The sequence below is a fragment of the Camelus ferus genome, chromosome X (assembly GCF_009834535.1).
Source record: "Camelus ferus isolate YT-003-E chromosome X, BCGSAC_Cfer_1.0, whole genome shotgun sequence".
Classification (NCBI taxonomy): domain Eukaryota; kingdom Metazoa; phylum Chordata; class Mammalia; order Artiodactyla; family Camelidae; genus Camelus; species Camelus ferus.
The window spans coordinates 5,588,519-5,609,050 of NC_045732.1; the positions used below are offsets into that span (position 1 = coordinate 5,588,519).

General features: G+C 37.1%; 1 protein-coding gene across 1 annotated transcript in view; it reads left to right on the forward strand.

The window, feature by feature from the left end:
- The window catches only part of HEPH (hephaestin), a 78,326-nt gene that overhangs the window by 21,189 nt on the left and 36,605 nt on the right, over window positions 1-20,532 (forward strand). Inside the window, exons 9-14 of the mRNA XM_032475624.1 lie at window positions 780-991; window positions 1,959-2,109; window positions 4,440-4,652; window positions 10,844-11,057; window positions 12,609-12,748; window positions 13,539-13,670. Of these exons, the coding sequence (XP_032331515.1) occupies window positions 780-991; window positions 1,959-2,109; window positions 4,440-4,652; window positions 10,844-11,057; window positions 12,609-12,748; window positions 13,539-13,670 (1,062 nt within the window). The remainder of the gene's footprint in view (window positions 1-779; window positions 992-1,958; window positions 2,110-4,439; window positions 4,653-10,843; window positions 11,058-12,608; window positions 12,749-13,538; window positions 13,671-20,532) is intronic.

Below are 20,532 nucleotides of genomic sequence, written 5' to 3' on the forward strand. Positions count from 1 at the left end.
TTGTGATACGTTCTGTCAATTTTTTTTTCCAAAAGGGCTATTTTCATTTACAATTAACCTTTTCATAGGTGAGTGAGAGGAGTAGGTGCCATTTGAACCACTTCTCACCAGCGCTGAGTATGATAATGTTTAAAAATTTTGTTAATTTGACAGGCAAAAAAGTTATCTAACAGTTTTCATTTGTACTTCTTTGATTACTAATAGGTTTTAAATTTTTAAATAAAATTTCTATGCATTGTTTGACCATTACTTGTGTCCATTTAAGAAATTACAGCCTTAGTGTGTGTGTGTGTATATATATATATATATATATATACACACACACACACACATGCATACGTATATAGAGAGAAAAGTGTTCAACAATTAGAACTGTTCAAAGATGAAACAGGCTATGATGGCAGGTAGTGAATCTTCCATCTCTGAATATTTTTAAGCAGAAGTAGGAATACAAAAACAGATGAATGTGTATTTTTATGTGAGGGATAGTCCAAATAAATTTTAAAAGCCCTTTTAATTCTTAAGTCCTATGAGTTTAGAAAACTGAAACCTGGGGAAGTTTACATTTCTCCAGTTCATATTACAATTAGTGGCAGAACCAGAATCCACACTCTGACTCCCACCCAGGATCCTTTTCAATATTCTATATTCCATGTTATTGCTGCTCCTACTACTGCCCCAAAATGCCTTTGTGGGATTATAATGTTTGCTCTACTGTTTGGAGATGATGATGCTCATTCTAGCCAATGTGAGTAATGAATTCTATGTTTTCCCTGTAGGCTCATCCCACCCCGGCTTGGTGGCCAACCCCTTTGAGAAAGTAACATACCGCTGGACAGTCCCCACCCATGCCGGCCCCACTGCTCGAGATCCTGCCTGTCTTACCTGGATGTACTTCTCTGCTGCAGATCCCATAAGAGATACAAATTCTGGTCTGGTGGGCCCCTTGCTGGTGTGCAAGGCTGGTGCCTTGGGTGCAGATGGCAAACAGGTATTGCCAGGGTTTCTGGCTGAAAAGCCTGCTGGGAAGAGGATGAGGCTGGGTTGCTGAATAAGAATTCAGAATGGAATGGGGTTCTAGAGGTGAGGAGATGGGAAAAAAACAAATTATTAAATCAAAAATTAATATTTGGTGATCTCATGCTATCTTGCATGCTATTCTTTCATTCACAAACACACACCTTAGTCTCCATTCCTTTCTATTTTAAATTCTCCTATTATCTCCTCATTTTTTTAACTTCAGTGGCCCCTAAACCTTGCTCCTAATTCCTAAATCTGCTTTACTATTTGCTTGTCTTCTTTCATATCTGTTTAATCATTTTTAGCTTTGTAACCTTGGGCAAATTACTTAATTTCTCTTTGCCTCAGTTTCCTCATCTATAGTAAAGGGTTAACAATGGAAGAAGGTATCTTCAGTTTCAGTGAAGATTAATTAAAATAACCCATATAAAGTGCTTAACACAGTGTCTGAGTGTCTGATACATAGTAAGCACTCAATAAATGTTGGCAGTAATAACAATAATATTACTATAATTAATACTGAATAATAAAAATAGTATATTTTCTAATTCTTCCCCATATCCCAGAGAGTCCTCTCCTAATCTCCTAGGCACCTTTCCCACTCTTCTCCCCATTTGACTCTAAGCTGTGTTCTAGAACACCCTGTACTCTTCTCCATAATCCTCATCTTGTCCTTCTTTCCCACCCTTTTTCATACATCCCTCCCTTCCAGTCATATCACTCTATTCTAACCTCCTTCACCCACCTGCAATTTGAATTTACCTTCGGAAAAATTTCCTAGAAACAACTGCAGCTCTAAGCAGGTGATATGGGCTTGGCTCTGTGTTTGGACAAGGAAATGGGAAATAATCAGGGATCTTTGGGTCTGGAGCTACACAGTCCACAATTGCTGAAACTATTGTCATTCTTCCCTCTGTTCTCTTCTACTGGGACTACAGAAAGGGGTGGATAAAGAATTCTTTCTACTTTTCACTGTGTTGGATGAGAACAAGAGCTGGTACAGCAATGCCAACCAAGCAACTGCTATGTTGGATTCCCGTCTGCTCTCAGTGGATGCCAAGGGTTTCCAAGACTCCAATCGGATGCATGGTATGGGGAGTGCTTTTGCCCTGAGCTACAACTAAGAGGTTATGAATAAAGTCTAACCTAGACTTAATCATGACTCATTCTTGAAAATACTGACAGCATTGGTCAGTTCTGCCCATGAGATTAGCTAACTGAGGGATTGAACCTAAGAGAACAGATCTTATACTTAGCACCTTCTTGTGTTATGTTCTACTTCAGAGTACGGGTGACACTGGAAAAAGGTACTGTGAAATAATGATTACACACAAAGGATCCACTGAAGAATGAGAAGAGTAAGCTGGGATGATAATTTTCCAAACTCTTCTCCTCCTCCCTTATCACTCACTACCCTTGCTTCTCAACCCCATACTCCAACCAACCAGAGATACTTTTCTCTATATAGACATAGCTTATACTTTTCTGAGTTCATACTTTTGCATTGCTTTGTCCTCCACTTGAAATGCCCCTCCTTACATCTTTGCTCTTTGCCTGTGTAAATTCTTTCCACTCTCTAAGACCTACTCAAAAACTACTTCCTCCATGTAACAATTTCTTATCACCCACACCCAGGATAATGACACCCTCTTCTGAACTACTATTGTATTTTTATCAGGCCATTTTAATAACAATTCCAAAAACTCATCAATATTGTAGTTATCTGTTACATGGCTTTTGACTTCTGCTAGAATGTAGTCTCCTTAAAGGTGAGTATTGTTTGTTGTTTATTTGTGAATCCTTTACATGGTCTAATGCATAGTAAATATTTATGGAACTAGTCAACTACTAAATTAATGAGTAGGTGGGTGAGTGAATGAATTAGTGGGGATATATGGTCTGACTTTCCAAGGAGCTCTCAACATTTTGCAATGAGATGAGACTAACAACACCCTAACAACACTCATAAAACATTTTTGGAACAATCTAAGACAGACTATGATTAAGTGCTAAATTTTGTAGAACAGCATTTATGTGACAGAGTTCAAAGGAGGAGAACGTTAATGAGGAACAATCCAATTAAAGGTTACCCAGAAGAAGGGACTACTTGAACTGAGACTTGGGGTTTGAATAGGTTTGCAATCAAATATTATAGACAGGGGAAGCAGAATCAGGAGTTAAGCAATTTTCCTATCACATTTCAGGAGATTATCAAATAAAGTTACTCATTAAAGCTGGTCCCAGTGGATGTATGGACTTTGAAATTATATCAGCTTCAAGCAGATCTTCCCATATTTTTGAGGAGAGTATGGAGGGTGGTGGGGGATCAAGAATGACTGTGTTGTCTTTTGGCTCCATCTCTTGGTTCTTATTACCAGCAAGTTACATCAACTGGAATATTAAGATAGTCCTACAAACCAAGATTATTCCAGTCTGAATTTATAAAGCACCTGATTAGTACCAGGCAACATGTCAGGTGTTTGGGCAGTCACACAAATACAGAAAAAATGATGTGCTTCCTGTTAGGTTTATTTAGAGTGGGAGATAGATTTGTAAGTAAATTATTGGATTCTGATAAGTGATATAGCAGAATTTTGTTGGGGAAAATTTCAAGGAAACTAGAAAGATTGTAATAACTGCTTCACAGAAGAGGTGACATCTGAGTTTGGACATGATGGATGTGTAGTAATTTGCTGTAGTGGGACACGAGAAGGAAAGTTTATTCCAGGCAGAGGGAACAGCATGTGAAAAGTAAACATGTGTTTTCTAAATGCCTACCATGTTTAAGATCTTGGGAATGCAAAGCCAAATAGAGCTCACAGGATAATGGTGTATATGTGTGTGTGAGAGAGTGAGAAGATAGATTGCAGGCAAGAGTCCCAGGGAGGAGGCTTTTGCAGGTGTTCAGGCCAGTGGCAATGGAAGTGAAAATAAAGAGAAGGAAGCAGATTGAAAGCTGAGGATGGAAGCTTGGGGAACCCCGACACTTTACAAAGGCATGAAGAATGAGAACAAGATGGAAGAGGAACAATCAGAGAAGTTGTAAGAGAACCAGGGAAGTATGGTGCTACAGAAGCCAAAGGATGAGAGTTTCAAGAAAGTGGGAACAGGAGAGATTGGTACTTGTGTGTGTGTGTGTGTGTGTGTGTGAAGGAGTTGTGGTAGTGGAGAGTAGTTCAGTGTAGAACATGGAAAAGGAGGAGCAGGAGGTAAAGTCAGAAAGTCCAGTTGGGCTTTCATCCCAAAGAGGAAGGCCTTCCTAAGTAGAACTAAAGTCGCTTAGGGAAGAAGGCAGGAGAGTAGAGAATAACTCAGAAATTTCAAGTTGTGGGAAATCTTAGTACAGAGCTGATGCCATGCTATTGGCCAGAGTAGTCTAGTCTCATCTCCCCACCCTGTCTTGTGTTTCTGTTTTCTAGCCATTAACGGGTTTCTGTTCTCTAATCTGCCCAATCTGGACATGTGCAAGGGTGATAAAGTGGCCTGGCATCTGCTCGGCCTGGGCACAGAGACTGATGTGCATGGGGTCACATTCCAGGGAAACACTGTGCAGCTTCAGGGCATGAGGAAGAGTGCAGCCATGCTTTTTCCTCACACCTTTGTCATGGCCATCATGCAGCCCGACAACCCTGGTAAGTTCCTTAGCAGTTGGCCCTAGGCTGAGAAACTGTTGGGCATGGGGGTGGGTGAGGTGGGGGGATGGTGAAGAGAAAAGAAGACTCATGTTGAGGGTACTAGGGAAGTTTTCAAAACACTTCTGTATTCTTTTTCCTCAGTGTTTACTCCATGTTCTGGTTATTTGGATTCTCTTCTCAGCTGCAGGCAGAATAGAGTGAAGAGCTGAGGAAGCTTTCTTTCTGGAATAACAGGAAAGAAGTAGGGATGCTGCTCAATATCAGGACAATTCTTATATAGGCAGAGAGTAGACTTGGCCACATAGCTCCAAATAAAAATTCTATAGATACAATCCTTGCATTGGGAAAGAGGTCCAGGAGATATACCTAGGCCTTCCAACTCTGACATTCTGTGAGAATTTTTTTCAAACTTCTGGTGGGAGTAGGGTGGGGTGTGCTGTAACAGTTTCATCCTAGGAATCAGAACACAAGAACTTCTAGTTCAAGCTCTTTTATTAATTTACTGTTTAATTTTGGTCTAATCACTCTCTGTGGCTAGATTTCTTCCTTCTTGTTTTGTTTATTCCTCCCCCATTCCTCCCTTTCTTCCTTTATTTTCTTTCTTCCTCCCTCCCTTCCTCCTTCCATCTCCTTCTCCCTTGCAGTTTCTAGGGTGCATTATTTTTCCAGACAGTAGGTGGCAATAGTGACTGTAAGGAAAATCTGTCAGTTCCATGCAGTTCCCACTAAACTTTTATTTTTATTCTGTAAATTTCATTCATATCTGGGGGGAAAAATGTCTAAATGAAGCAAGTCACTTTAACAATTAATAATTTCAGCGTGGCACTGGGTTTGAAAAACATTTGACATAAATCAGGTCTCCACAGACTTCGTGGGTCCCTATTTCTGCCCATCCACTTGGGATGCTTTCTTGGTGAAGGAGAGTTGTTGTTAGCAAATTGGAAACAACCATTAATGGGACTGAAAGGAACAACAGAAATAAATGCTTGCAGTGAGTGCTGGGATAGGGAACTTCTGAAAAAGAAAGACTCTTCTATCTAGCCTTGGCCCCAAAGCTAAACTCTACATTTAATCTCCTTCCTACAAAATTACAGGCTCCTCAGCCAGTTCTATATACCTCTCCAGAGCTTACTCTTACTTTGGATGAATAAAATTATTTTTGTGCCACACTACAGCCCTAGGAGAGTGACTGTAGATGGCTTAAAAATATTCTGATCAGTAGTATGGGGGGAGAGGAAGTGAATGAGTTTATAAGAGTAAAGGCTTAAAAGTTTACTCATAGTCAAGATTCCCGAGTTTTCTTACTAGCAAAAGCCCATTTTTTTAACTTTACATTTTCCAGTCATTTCATACTCTCCACTTTCTGAAGAGTTCCTGAATTGTAGAACATTGGAACTGGTAGACCCCCTTTGAGACAATCTTAATTCACTTATTTTACTAATGGAAATATGAGACAGAGACCTCGAGGGGGAAAATGATTTTCTCAGGTTAGGAATGCTGTTTCTAGTTTTTTTTTCTTTTTCCTCTTGCCCCTTCTTGATCAAGCCCTATTGATTCTTACTCCTTGGTGATCTATTTAATCTAATCTCCTTTATTCTGCCCTTGGGAATTTGGTCTTTGATTAAGATTAAGAGAGGCCATTGTGAGTAGACCCCCAAAGATTGGTAAATATACATATGTAATTAAGCAGCCTTGCAGGTGGCTTAAAAATATCACCATGAGATTCAACATGTTGTTTATGGGGTACTCATAATTATGTTTAATACAATAGAAAACAAATATCCAGAAAAAATGCAGCAAAATGTTAAGAGTGTGAATGTTGCAGGTTTATTGGTGACTTTTTTAATCCTCTTTTTGTTTTGCTTTAAATTCTAATAATATTTAAATTTTAAATATTAATTGCATTTAATAGAAATGATACATTTGTATTTAAAAATATCATCCTGAATAATACATCTCAGGTCTTCCAATAGAACTACTGACACTAGAACTTTGAGTGCCATGGAAAGTGGCAGATAAAAAAGCTAGAGCTTGTAATGTATTATTTTCCACCAACTTCATGTTAGATTTCTTAGCAGTGATGAGAATATTTATTACTGCTCTGGTCCCTCAGGGTTTCCTTCCTCTTTTTCATCAGTGGAGCTCACTCTTTATTCTTTTCTTTTCCCCCCTTTCCTACCCTCTTTTTTCCCCCATTACTTTTTCTCCCTTCTCTCTTTTTTCTCTTTTTCATTCTTTCTGTTTTGCTTTTCTCCTTTTTTACATCTCCCTTCTTTTTTCCTTTCCTTCTTTCCTCTTTTCCATCCTTTTTTCTTCTTCTTCTTTTTTTTTTTTTGCTTCTTTTTTTCCTTTTGATTTTCCTTTTTTTTTTTTTCTTGGCTTCCCTTCTCTCAATTCCTTTCTCTTCTTTATTTTTGTTTCTTTATCTCCTTTTTCTTTTATCTTATTCCTTTTCCTTTTCCTTTCTTCCTGTTTTCTTTTCTTTTTCCTTTAATCTGTATCTTTTCTTTTATCTCTCCTTGTCTTCCTCTGTTTCTCCTTTTTCTTCCTCATTTTTAACTTTCCCTTTCTTTTACAATTAGATTTTCCCCAAACATAGTAAACATCTGTTTTCTTCCACTTGTTGGTCTAGATGCTATGGATGTGAGGATGGATGAAGCAGTTCACAGTTAGTGTAAAATGGAGATAGGTGTCTAAACAATATTCACAATGCTATGATAATGCTAACAGCCAAGAGCTATGGTAATACACAGTAAGTTTTAACAACTTCTGCCTGATTGTATTTGGAGTAATACTTTTCTAGAAAAGCAGATATTCAAGCTGAGTCTTTAAGGATAAATAAACTGTCAGTAGGCAAAGAAATGGAATGGGTGGTAAAGAGGGCATTATAGCAGTAGTAATCATATGGGCAATGACTTGGAAGCAGCATCTGCCTACAAAAGTTGCATAGACTGATTTTATTCAGTGGTTATCAACTAAGGTAGTATGCTAAAATGTATTTGGAAATGTGAGCAAGTATTTTTAGTTGTCACAATGTCTGTGGACATGAGGAGTATGATACTGTCATTTAGAGAATGGGAGTCAGAGATGCTAAAACTTTCTGCAATAAGTAAGAAAGTCTTAAACAATGAAGAGCAATCTCACACAACATGCTAATAGCACCATTGTTGAGGAATACCAAGAAATAAGGTTTAAGAGGAGCTGGAGAAGGAGGGCCTTGAAAGAGGTGATGAGAGCCTGACAATAGGTGGGAGCATAAAGGATGCAGATAAGGGGCAAAGTTAAAGGATATCTGAGAGATCTGACAAGAATTTGCTAAGGGGCTGAGCAAGAGAAAGGATGTCTGAAGTTTTCATCTTGTGCACTAGATGGGTGGTGGTGTTATTACCCAAATGAGCAAACACAGGAGCAAGGGAAGGGTAGTAACATGTGGATAGAAAGTACTCATTTTGGGGCATGTTGAGTTTTAAGTTCCTAGTGAAATCCAAGTGGTGTGGATTTTATAGTAGGTAGCTGTGGATGAAAATATATACTTTGGAGGAGAAGTCCAGGCTAGAGAGAGAGATATCTGAGTGTTATCATAGTTCAGGTTCTTAAGCATGTAAACTTATAGGAAATAAAACTTAAGGCAAAAATCAACATTTAAGAGGAAAGAGGGAGAAGATATGCCAGAATAAGGAGACAGATAAAAGATTGGTCAAATAGGTAGGAAGAGACTCAGATACCAAGGGCAGAAGTGTGTTGAAAGAGAAGCATCTAGGAAAACAATGTCCATATGAGAGAATTCAGACAATTTGCTAGTCCGAGGTCACATGACTCTCCCAGAAAGTATTCTATTTGTTCTCATTCCCTCCAATGATCATCATACTTTCTTATCCACACCAACTCCTAAGCTATGATTTTTGGGCAGTGTATATAGTCTTTCATTTGCCCAGAAATTTTTTCATTCAACACATATTCATTGCACATCTTCCATGTGCTAAGACTAGGGTGGAAAGGTGAAAAGATAGACATGACCATTACTCTCAGGGGAAATACAGAATAAACACACAAAAACACAGACATAAAATAGTAAGATAATTTCAGATCATGATATATGTCATGAAGAAAATTAAATACAATGATGCAATAAAATGATAGGGGCATTAAAGAGAGAGTATTCAGGGAAGGCCTCTATGAGAATGTGACATTTAAGTTGAGACCTAAATATGTGAGAGGAAGGAGCTATATGAAGATCTCTGAGCAGAACATTCCAAGCAAGTGCAAATGTCCTAAGGTGGGAACAAGTATGGCTTGTTCAAGGGTAGGAAAGAAGGCCAGTATGCTTGGAGTGTAGTGAGTTAGAAGAAGACTGACATGACTTGAAATCATAGAGGTTGGCAAGAGTCATATGATGTAAGGCTTTGTAGACCACAGTGAGGAGCTTGGATTGTATTCTGAGTACGAATGGAGCATTTGAAGCAAGGGGGTAATGTGTTCTGGATCATATTTGTTAAAGAGGACCCTGGATCCTGTGTGGAGAATGTTTGAAGAGGGAAGGGGAAGAGGCAGAAAGGAGAGTTGTGAGACTATTGAAATTTTCCAGGTGAGAAATGATGGTGGCTTTGACTAAGGAAGTAGAGTGGAAATGGAAGGATGATTTTGAAGAAGATGATAGGATTTATTAATGGAATAGATATGGGGGATAGGAAAATAGAAGAGTTAAGAAATAGATATGGAAAGAAAAGAACAGATTTTTTTTTCCAAGAAGTCTATAAACTAGTGGAAAGGACAGTTTATTTATTTATTTATTTATTTATTTATTTATTTATTTATTTATTTATTTATTTATTTATTTAATTTATTATTATATTATTTTATTTTTGGTGGGGGGAGGTAATTAGGTATATTTATTTTTAATGGAGGTAGTAGGGATTGAACCCAGAACCCTATGCATGCAAAACATGTTCTCTACCACTTGAGCTATACCCTCCCCTCTTGAAAGGATTTTTTTAAAGAGAGGAGCAATCAGTCCTTAACTATGTGGTTTTGATATAAAATATGCTAGGAGTAGAGAGGCCAAGAGCGTCGAGGCCAATGTGGGCTAGAATAGTCAGGGAGGGCTTTCTGGAAGAGATGAATCATGATTAGGTCTTAGAGAATGAATAACCTCTTATAGATGTTTATGGGGAAGGAGATGGAAGGTATATTCCAGAAAAGTAATAACAACATGAGTGATAATTTCAAGATAGGAATGGGATATGTGAGAGGGGCAATCAGTGACAAATTCAATTAAAGTACTGGTTGAATTTGGGGCAGAATGGGAAGTGAAGTTGTTGAATAGTTTGGAGCCATCTCATAGAGGCCTTTAAAAGCCTGGAAGAAGAATTTGTAGTGGTGGGATAGAGAGTGAGCAGTAAGGAAAGGGATGCTGAAAAAAATGTCCTAAGAAATTTTGCCTCTCCTGACCAATAGTCTATATGAGGCTTTGTATCCTTGACATCGAAACTTGGACCTTGAGAACAGGTCTGAGCATCTCTACAATTCAGACATTTAAGAGCAAACTGGGACATATATAAGGTTTGTATATGTATACGTATATGCCCACATGTATTTCTTTGGGATTTGGTAGAAAAGTGATAAAATTGGTCAACACCATCTTTTAAATAATAATTATTACAATTTTATTTACTTATAGTTTCATTTGTTGAACATTTACTATATACTGTGCCAAGCAATATGTATATATTATCATATTTAATTCTAAAACAACCCCATAAAGTAACTAAAATTATCTCATTTACCATGAGGAAACCGAAACAGAGACTTAAAACTTTTCTGAAGATTATATAGGTAATAAGTGCTAGATAGGTTGACCAACCATCACAGTTTGCTCAGAACTGAGGAATTTCCAAGGACACGGGACTTTCAATGCTAGAACTAGGGAAGCCCTTGGTAAACAGAAAGATTTTGGTCATCCCAGTGGCAAAGTTTAGTTTTAAACCCAGACAGTGTAGCTTTGGCACCAGAACTCTTAGCCTCTGTGCTCATTACTCTCAATAAACTTATAATAATCTTTTGTCTAATGTATAGAAGAATCTTATCTGAAGCTACACACTCTCTGCAATATGCCTATAGAGAAGCTGAAACTCCCCAAGCACTACACAGAGCTATTCTGATTCAAGTTTTGCTCTCTGTTCCTACCTTAGGGATATTTGAGATTTACTGCCAGGAAGGCAGCCATAGAGAAGCAGGGATGAGGGCAATCTATAATGTCTCCCAGTGTCCTGGTCACCAGGCCAACCCTCGTCAACACTACCAAGCTGCAAGAATCTACTACATCATGGCGGAAGAGGTGGAGTGGGACTATTGCCCTGACAGGAGCTGGGAACTGGAATGGCACAACCAGACTGAGAAGGACAGGTAAGTCTTCAGAAAAAAAGAGATCACACTTTCAGAGATTCTGGGTCATTTTACAGTTAAGGAGGATACTGAAATTCTGAGACAAAGAGGCACTTATCTAAAGTCACCTAATAAGATACCAACAGATGTAGAGCAGGGACTAGAACACAGGTAAGCTGGAACTCAGTGCTTCTTCTATGTTGCTATACTGTAGAGCTGAAGTAAAAGACCTTGCTCACACCCTCATGCTCTCAATCTTTGCCTCTTTTCCTCTGGTTAGCCAGAAGCACCTATATTAGGACTTAAAAGTTTTGGAGAGTTTACTAAAGGGACTGAATACCCCAAGTTCAGCTGCTCCTTGGCAAAATGTCATTAAGATAGAGGCTAAGCTATATAGCAGGAAAAGCCCAAAATAAGGTAGATAAAATAAGTTAGAATTTTATTTCTTGCTTGCATAATAGTATAGATATGAGTTGTTCAGGGTCAATAGGTAAACTAGTCACACATAATACTTACTTTCATCTCTGGAACTAACATGTATATTCCAGTTGCAGTGATTCCAAGCTATCAAGAAAGGGGGACAAAATCCAGGGCAAGCAGTACCATCTGTAAGGCAATGACCTGAAAATTGTATATATTACTTTCTCTCATACCCCATTATTCTGAACTTAATCATATGCCCATACTCAGCTGCAAGAAAGTCTAAGAAGTATAATCTCTGGTTAGGAAGTCACTTGCTCAGCTAAAACTTGAGTGATTCTATTATTAAAAAGGAAGGAGGGGAGAATGAAGACTAAGGTGCAGTTTAACAATTTCCACCATAGTTTATTTTTGGTGTTCTCACTACTCTTTGCCAATTATTTATGTTGGTTGTTGAAGGTTAAAGCCTTCCTAACTTGTTCTGCAATCTAGAAAAATTCCCTTCTCTGGGCCTTGGTTTACTCATCTTTAAAGTAATGTGGTATAGTCGAAAGAACTTGACCAGATTTGAACCCAAGTCCTGGCTCCTTTTCTGGCTGACAGTATCGATGAAGATAAGTCCTGTCACCTCTAGATCACTGAACTCCACTTCTAAGGCATACCTACCTCATCAGCCAATTGGTAATGTCAAATGATAAAACAAAAAGTAAAGCTCTTTATAAACAGGAAAACATTTCATAAGAAGAAATCTGTAAGATTTAATTTTCTTCCTATGTCTTCCCACCTCTTACCCTCCAGCAACAGAAGCAGTTAGTCCTTTTGTCAGGCCAATTCCATCTGTGACATCTTTAAGGCTGGTGCTAGATTCCAAGGCTTCTGATTATCATCCCGGTGTTCTTGCCATATTAGTCATACTATAAATTCCCATCTGGATGATGGCAAATAAGAGAATATAAATAGATATTGAAATCTGCCATCTTTAATTGCAGTTATACAGCCAATGCAGTGGACAATCTGACATGGGAAGGAATAGGTTCCCTCCTTCTTATATCTTTTATCTGTGATATGAGGCTAGGTCTGACGTGGCTTCCACATATCTGAAAATGAAGGGTTGAGGGCCAGGTGTTAATACCACTCTTTGGATTCCTCTAGTTATGGTCATATCTTCCTGAGCAACAGTGATGGACTCCTGGGTTCCAGATACAAGAAAGCTGTATTCAGGGAATACACTGATGGTACATTCAGGATCCCACAGCCAAGGACTGGAGCAGAGGAGCACTTGGGAATCTTAGGTAAGGGAATTCTACTTCCCTCCTAGTGTCTAGAAGCCTGTGCTGTTCCTAAGGAGGCTGTGTCATATCAGGAAGGCCTCTCCATTCCCCATTATCAGTTTTCAGTTTTTCCTTATAGCATGCTGGAACTATAGTCAAATTTTCTAAATCAACCATAAAAATAAGCAATCAAATGGGGTAGTTCATTAATTCTGCTGCAACCTGAACCAGGATTTCCAGGTCTCTGTATCTAGGGATCTGTGAGAGTGATTTTTTTTTAATGCTAAAGTCAGGGGAACTTAGGAACATCAAAGCATAAGAAAAAAATGGTACAGGGAACCAGTATTACCCTTGCACCCCAGTTTAATTATTGCTGTAGTTTCTTCACTTTCATAGGGGCCAATGGGTTTCCTCATTCTTGTCCTTATGCAGAAGGGACCCACTGGCCCTTGAAGAGAACCCAGCAATTCTCTGTGCCAAACTCTCACTCCCTACCAACAATGACTCCACAGAGCCATGATTATCTAGAACCTTGGGCTATTATATAAAGAGAGCTGAGGTGGGAAAAGTGGGAGTAATTGGAGATGTAATCTTGTTGTTGAAATACCCTCATCCTGTTGGTAGCAGTATCAGTTCAAGGGCTTCTGAATTTGAAAATGGAGTCAATCATGACTTTCAGTTTTGGGACTCATTCTTGGGGCAAACCTTTAATTCTAGGGAGCTCCTATGTATGTACGTTTTAAAAAATTCTTTTAACATCCCTGTTTGACTATTCCACTAATGAGATTTTTTCTTCTTTTGCATATGTTAGGTCCACTTCTCAGAGGAGAGGTTGGTGATATTTTAACTGTGGTGTTCAAGAATAATGCTAGCCGCCCCTACTCTGTGCATGCCCATGGAGTGCTAGAATCTAGCACTGGCTGGCCACTGGCTGCTGAGCCTGGTGAGTAGGAACACTTACTGAAGGAAAAAAGATGTGAAGCACCTCTGTTTAAGCCCTCTGGCTTGTTCATTTAAAAAAATATATGATCTTAGAGAACAGAAATAGGAATATTAGCCAAGACTAAGCCACAGACATAATTTGTCTCTATGAACTACTAATTCTTTCAATCTCAGAACAGGCTATATGCCTTAGGTCTTTTGTTTCATCAAAAACATCCTCAACACTTGCCACATATGGAGTCTTATACCATCCTTATCCTGAATACAGGTTGAGCTTCTAACCCTCTCTAGATATGAAGTTAACCTTGGCTATCATCATGACTAGAAAGTGGCCTGTACCAGACCACAAAATGATCCTGAACCTCAGCCATATATAACGTTGTTGTCCCCTTAGGACAGACTAAATCTTAACCCCAGTCACATACTAATCTCCTAATACTAAATATAGGATTACCATAAACTTGACCACATTGTCTTCCATTCATTTATTCATTCATTGAATAAACAATTACTGGAACCCTAATGGGTACAGGAACAATGTTAGAAGTTATGGAAACAGTGGGAAATAATATCTGTTCCTACCCTTAAAAAACTGGGGCAATTATGAAATAGATATAAGTAAGGTAGTAATTTTAACACAGTGTTTGAAGTGCTAAATAGAGGTTTTATAAGTGTGCTATGGAGGTGTAGAATAGGTTACCTAATTTAATTTGGGATGGTCAAGGGTGCTTCCCCAGAGTAGGTAATGCCTTATCTGAGATCTAAATCAGTAGTTCTCAAACTTTAGTATGCATCAGAATCACCTGGAAGGCTTGTTAAACCATAGTTTGCTAGGATTACTCCCAGAGCCTCTGACTCAGTAAGTCTGGAATAGGGCTCAAGAATTTGCTCAAACAAGTTCCTAGGTGATTCTGACATTGCTGGATCAGGAACTACATTTTAAAAACCACTGCTGTAAAGGATGAGAAAGAAGTATACAGGTAAAGGGATAGTATGGAAGAAAAGCAGAGAAAATGAAGCTCCAATTGTAGAAAATGCAATATGTAGTAAAAGAGAAGAAATTTGAAATTGAGGAAAGGGGATAGGTCCTAAAAAGACCAATTAAATAGAAAGAACAGAACTTGGTGATTAATTGGATATGGAAGGTGTTAAGGAGAAGGATCTTCAAATGATACCCACATATTTGGAGGAAAATTCTGAAATGAGTCCCAGACTTTTGGCATGGACAACCAAGTAAATAGTGATGTTATTCACCAATATAGGGAACATGGGAAGACGTTGATTTGGAATGGGGGACATTGAATGATGATAAGCTCACTTTTGAATTTCTTGAATTTGAGATGTCTGTAATACAACCAAATAGAGATCTCTAATAAATGTAAAGATCTGGAGCTCAAGAGAAAGGTATGATCTAAGGGGATAGATGTGAAAGTGATCAACATTTAAATAGTAATTGAAGGCAAAGGAATACAGTCACTGTGGAAGAGTATACTCAGTGAGACAGTAGCAATCCTAGAATAAGACCCTGAAGAAAAACAATTTTTAAGGGAAGTACTAATTGAAGAGTAAACAAGAGAAAAACTGAGCAAGATGTTAGAAGGAAAACCAGGATAAGACGGCATCAAAAATATTAAAAAGAAGAACATTTCAAGAATGAAGTGACCAACATGTTCAGCTTCCTCTGAGATGTTAAATAAGATAAGAACATAAAATTTTCCATTGGATACAGCAACAAATGAATGACTGGTGCATTTAATAAATTGATGGGAAAAGAAGCCAGGTTATTATGGACTAAAGAGTAATTGGGAGGTGTGGGAGTGGAAATAGTAAGTGTGCTTTAATTTTAAGACTTAAGTACAGCAATTTCAAGTGATGAGATAGTCTGGGGTTTGACCAAGGGCTAAAGTAAAGTGGTGGTGAAGGATACTGGAATTAAGGAGATCAAGGGACTGATAGGCTAGAGTGTTGGATGAGTCATCCATATAGATTTTAAAGTCATTCAGCAGAGTGGTGGAGATTGGGGTGGAAAGGAAAACGGTGATCCAAGTACTAAAAATCATCAATAAATGACTAAAAGGAGAAAAGGGATACATTGGAAGCAGGGAAACAAGGGGTAAGAAGTTTGTTGTAATAATCCATAGAAGTGATAATAACTTTAACAAAAGTGGTAGGCAATGAGGATTAATAGAATTAGATGGGTTTTGAAAGATGTTAGTAGATAATGAATAAGACATGATGATTGTACAGATGTTAGGGGATAAGGGAGGTATTGGAATTAAGGATAACAAATCAATTTCTGGATTAAACACCTGGATGGTGGTACCACTCACAAAAGATAAAAAAAGTAGGGGGTGTTTTTGTTTGTTTGTTTGTTTAGGGGTGAAGATATTAAGTTTATTTTTAAATGTCTTGAATATGAGACACCTGTAAGGCATCCAGGTGGAAATGAGAACACATATAAGTATATGAAGTTATACTCAGTTTGAGTATAGTTCTGTAGTTTGGAAGAGACATTTGGAATAGATGTAGAGATTTAACAGTCACCAGTAACTACAATAGATGATAATCTAGTTCATTATCATATATGAGATCACCTGGTGAGATAGTGTATAGAGTGACAATAATATTGAGCTGAGAATGGAACTTTGTAAAATACCATTATTTAAGAGGAGGTGATTGACCTTAAATAATTTATAGATTTAAAGCAACTCTAATTAAAATCACAATTGAACATGATTTTACTTAAATGAAGTGATTGTATATAATGTTCATTTGGAAGCATAAAGAACACCTGGACAAGAAGAGCCAAGAAATGCTTTTAAAAGATTAATGAGAAGAATGGACCTAGAGAATATTATACTTAGTGAAGTATAGTTATCAAAGGTGAAAGAGAGTGAGGAAGAGACAAATTATGAATATTACATTAACAGATAAAAACTACCATGCATAAAATAGATAAGCAACAGGTATTTACTGTGTTAACATGGAGATTTATATTCAATATTTTGTAATAATCTATAATGGAATATAATCAGAAAAAAACTGAATCACTGTACTATACACCTGAAACTAACACAGTATTGTAAATCAACTGTACTTCAATTAAAAAAACAAAACATTGAGAAGACTAGCACAACCCACTACTATAAAGGTACAATAATTAAAGCATCATGATACTTTAAAAAAAAAATTCATTGTACAATATAAAAATCTCTGAAACAGACCCAAAGTTCTATTTTACTTTTTTTCCTTTCTCAATTTATTAAGTAGAATTATTACACTGACTGCATGTACACATTAGATTGCATGTAAATACATATATGCAGTATACTGCACATTTCTTTTAGTTTACATATATGTACTGATCATTGTCTCTAAGAACAGATTAGAGGTTTAGCTTTTTAAACTTACATAGTTATCAAAGGAATAAAGCCAACTACAAAATAAGAATCAACAGAATGTGGTAATCCAATCATAAAGGACAGTCAAATGTGCTTACACATATTCAAGAAACCAATCATCTTAGTTATAAGTAGTAAGTAATTCATTTGTGTCCTTATTATTATTGTAATTATTATTTTTTTAGATTCCTTTTATAAATGTTGTCATATGGCATTTTTCTTTCTCTTTTGGGCCCACTTCACTTAGAATGACAATCTTCGGGTCCATCCATATTGCTGTAAATGGCGTTATTTCATTATTTTTTATGGCTGAGTAGTGTTCCACTGTATATATGTATCATATCTTCTTTATCCAGTCATCTGTTGATGGACATTTGGGTTGTTTCCATGTCTTGGCTATTGTAAATAGTGCTGCTATGAACATTGGGGTGCATGTGTCTTTTTGAATTTTATTTTTCTCCGGATATATGCCCAAGAATAGGATTGCTGGGTCACATGGTAAGTCTATTTTCACTTTTTCAAGGTAACTCCATACTGTTCTCCATAGTGGCTGCACCAGTCTACGTTCCCACCAAAAGTGTAGGAGGATTCCCTTTTCTCCACACGCTCCCCATCATCTATCATTTGTTGACTTTTAAATGATGGCCATTCAAATTGGTGTAAGGTGATATATCATTGTAGTTTTGATCTGCATTTCTCTGAAAATTAGCGATGCTGAACATTTTTTTCATGTGCTTATTGGCCATTTGTATGTCTTCATTGGAGAATTGCTTGTTTAGGTCTTCTGCCCATTTTTGGATTGGGTTGTTTGTTTCTTTCATATTAAGATGTATGAGCTGTTTGTATATTTTGGAAATTAGCCCCTTGTCAGTCACATCATTTGCAAATATTTTCTCCCATTCTGTAGGTTGTCTTTTCCTTTTGTTGATGGTATCCTTAGCTGTGCAAAAGCTTTTAAGTTTAATTAGATCCCATTTGTTTATTTTTGCTTTTATTTCCATTACTCTCAGAGCTGGTTCAAAAAATGTATTGCTGTAATATATGTCTGCGAGTGTTCTGCCTATTTTTCCTCTAGAATTTTTATAGTATCTGGCTTTACATTTATGTCTTTAATCCATTTTGAATTTATTTTTGTACATGGTGTTAGAGAATGTTCTAATTTCAGTCTTCTACAGGTAGCTGTCCAGTTTTCCCAGCGCCACTTATTGAAGAGACTGTCTTTTCTCCATTGTATATTCTTGCCTCCTTTGTCGTATATTAATTGACCATACATGTGTGGGTTTTTCTGGACTTTCTATCCTTTTCCGTTGATCTATGTGTCTGTATTTGTGCCAGTACCATACTGTTTTGATTATTGTAACTTTGTAGTATAGCCTGAAGACAGGGAACATGATTCCCCCAGCTCTATTTTTCTTTTTCAAGATTGTCTTGGCTATTCTTTTGTGTTTCCATACAAATTTTAACATTTTTTTGTTCCAGCTCTGTGAAGAATGTGGTTGTAATTTGATAGGGACTGCACTGAATCTGTAAATTGCCTTGGGCAGTATGGCCATTTTAACAATATTGATTCTTCCAATCCAGGAACAAGGCATTTGTTTCCATTTCTTTATGTCATCTTCAGTTTCCTTCATCAGTGTCTTACAGTTTTCAGCATACAGGTCTCTTGCCTCTTGGGTAGATTTACTCCTAGATATTTTATTCTTTTTGGAATGATGGTAAATGGTATTGTTTCCTTAATTTCCCTTTCTGCTATTTCATTTTTAGTGTATAGAAGTGCAGCTGATTTCTCTATATTAATTTTGTATCTTGCAACTTTACCACATTCATTGATGAGTTCTAGTAATTTTCTGGTCACTTCTCTAGGGTTTTCTATGTATAGTATCCTGCCACCTACAAACAGTGACAGTTTTACTTCTTCATTTCCAATTTGGATTCCTTTTGTTTCTTTTTCTTCTCTGATTGTTATGGCTAAGACTTCAAAACTACGTTGAATAAAAGTGGTGAGAGTGGGCATCCTTGTCTTGTTCCTGATCTTAGAAGGAATGCTTACAGCTTTTCCCTATTAAGTATGATGTTAGCTGTGTGTTTGTCATATATGGCCCTTATTATGTTGAGGTATGTTTGGTCTATGCCCACTTTCTGGAGAGTTTTGATCATAAAATGATGTTGAATTTTATCAAAAGCTTTTTCTACGTCTATTGAGAGTATCATATGGTTTTTATTCTTCAATTTCTTAATGTGGTGTATAATGTTGATTGATTTGCATATATTGAAAAATCCCTGCATTTCTGGGATTAATCCCACTTGACCATGTTATATGATCCTTTTAATGCATTGTTGGAGTTCATTTGCTAGTATTTTGTTGAGGACTTTTGCATCTAAATTCATGAGTGATATTGGCCTGTAATTTTCTTTTTTGTGATATCCTTGTCTGGTTTTGGTATCAGGATGATGATGGCTTCATAGAATGAGCTTGGAAGTGTTCCTTCCTTTGCAATTTTTTGAAATAGTTTCAGAAGGATAGGTGTTAATTCTTCTTTAAATGTTTGGTAGAATTCACCTGTGAAGCCATCTGGTCCTGGACTTTTGTTTGTTGGGAGGTTTTTAATTACTGATCCAATTTCAGTACTGGTAATTGGTCTGTTCATATTGTCTATTTCTTCCTGGTTTAGTCTTGGCAAATTGTACCTTTCTAAGAAATTGTCCATTTCTTCTGTGTCATCATTTTTGTTGGCATATAGCTGCTCATAGAATCCTCTTATGATCCCATGTATTTCTGTTATCAATTGTAACTTCTTTTTCATTTCTGATTTTATTAATTTGGGCCCTCTTCCTTTTTTTCTTGATAAGTCTGACTGAAAGCTTATCAATTTTGTTTATCTTTTCAAAGAACCAGTTTTTAGTTTCATTGATTTTTCTTTTTTTAGTCTCTATTTCATTTATTTCTGCTCTAATCTTTATGATTTTTTTTCTTCTACTGACTTTGGGGCTTGTTTGTTCTTCCTCCAGCTGCTTTAGATGTAAGGTTAGGTTGTTTACTTGAGATTTTTCTTATTTCTTGAGGTAGGTTTGTATTGCTATAAACTTCCCTCTGAGAACTACTTTTGCTGCATCCCAGAGGTTTTGGATTGTTGTGTTTTCATTTTTATTTGTCTCAAAGTATTTTTTGACTTCCTGGTTCCTCTTTGATTTCTTCCATGATTCACTGGTTGTGTAGTAGCATATTGTTTAGCTTCCACATGTTTGCAGTTTTTTTTTTTTAAATTGATTTCTAACCTAATAGCATTGTGGTCTAAAAAGATGCTTGGTACGATTTCAGTTTTCTTAAATTTGCTGAGGGTAGATTTGTGGACCAGCATGTGGTTGATTCTGGAGAATGTTCCATGTGCACCTGAGAAAAATGTGTATTTTGTTTTGGGATGGAATACTCTACAGATATCAGTTAGGTCCATCTGGTCTAAT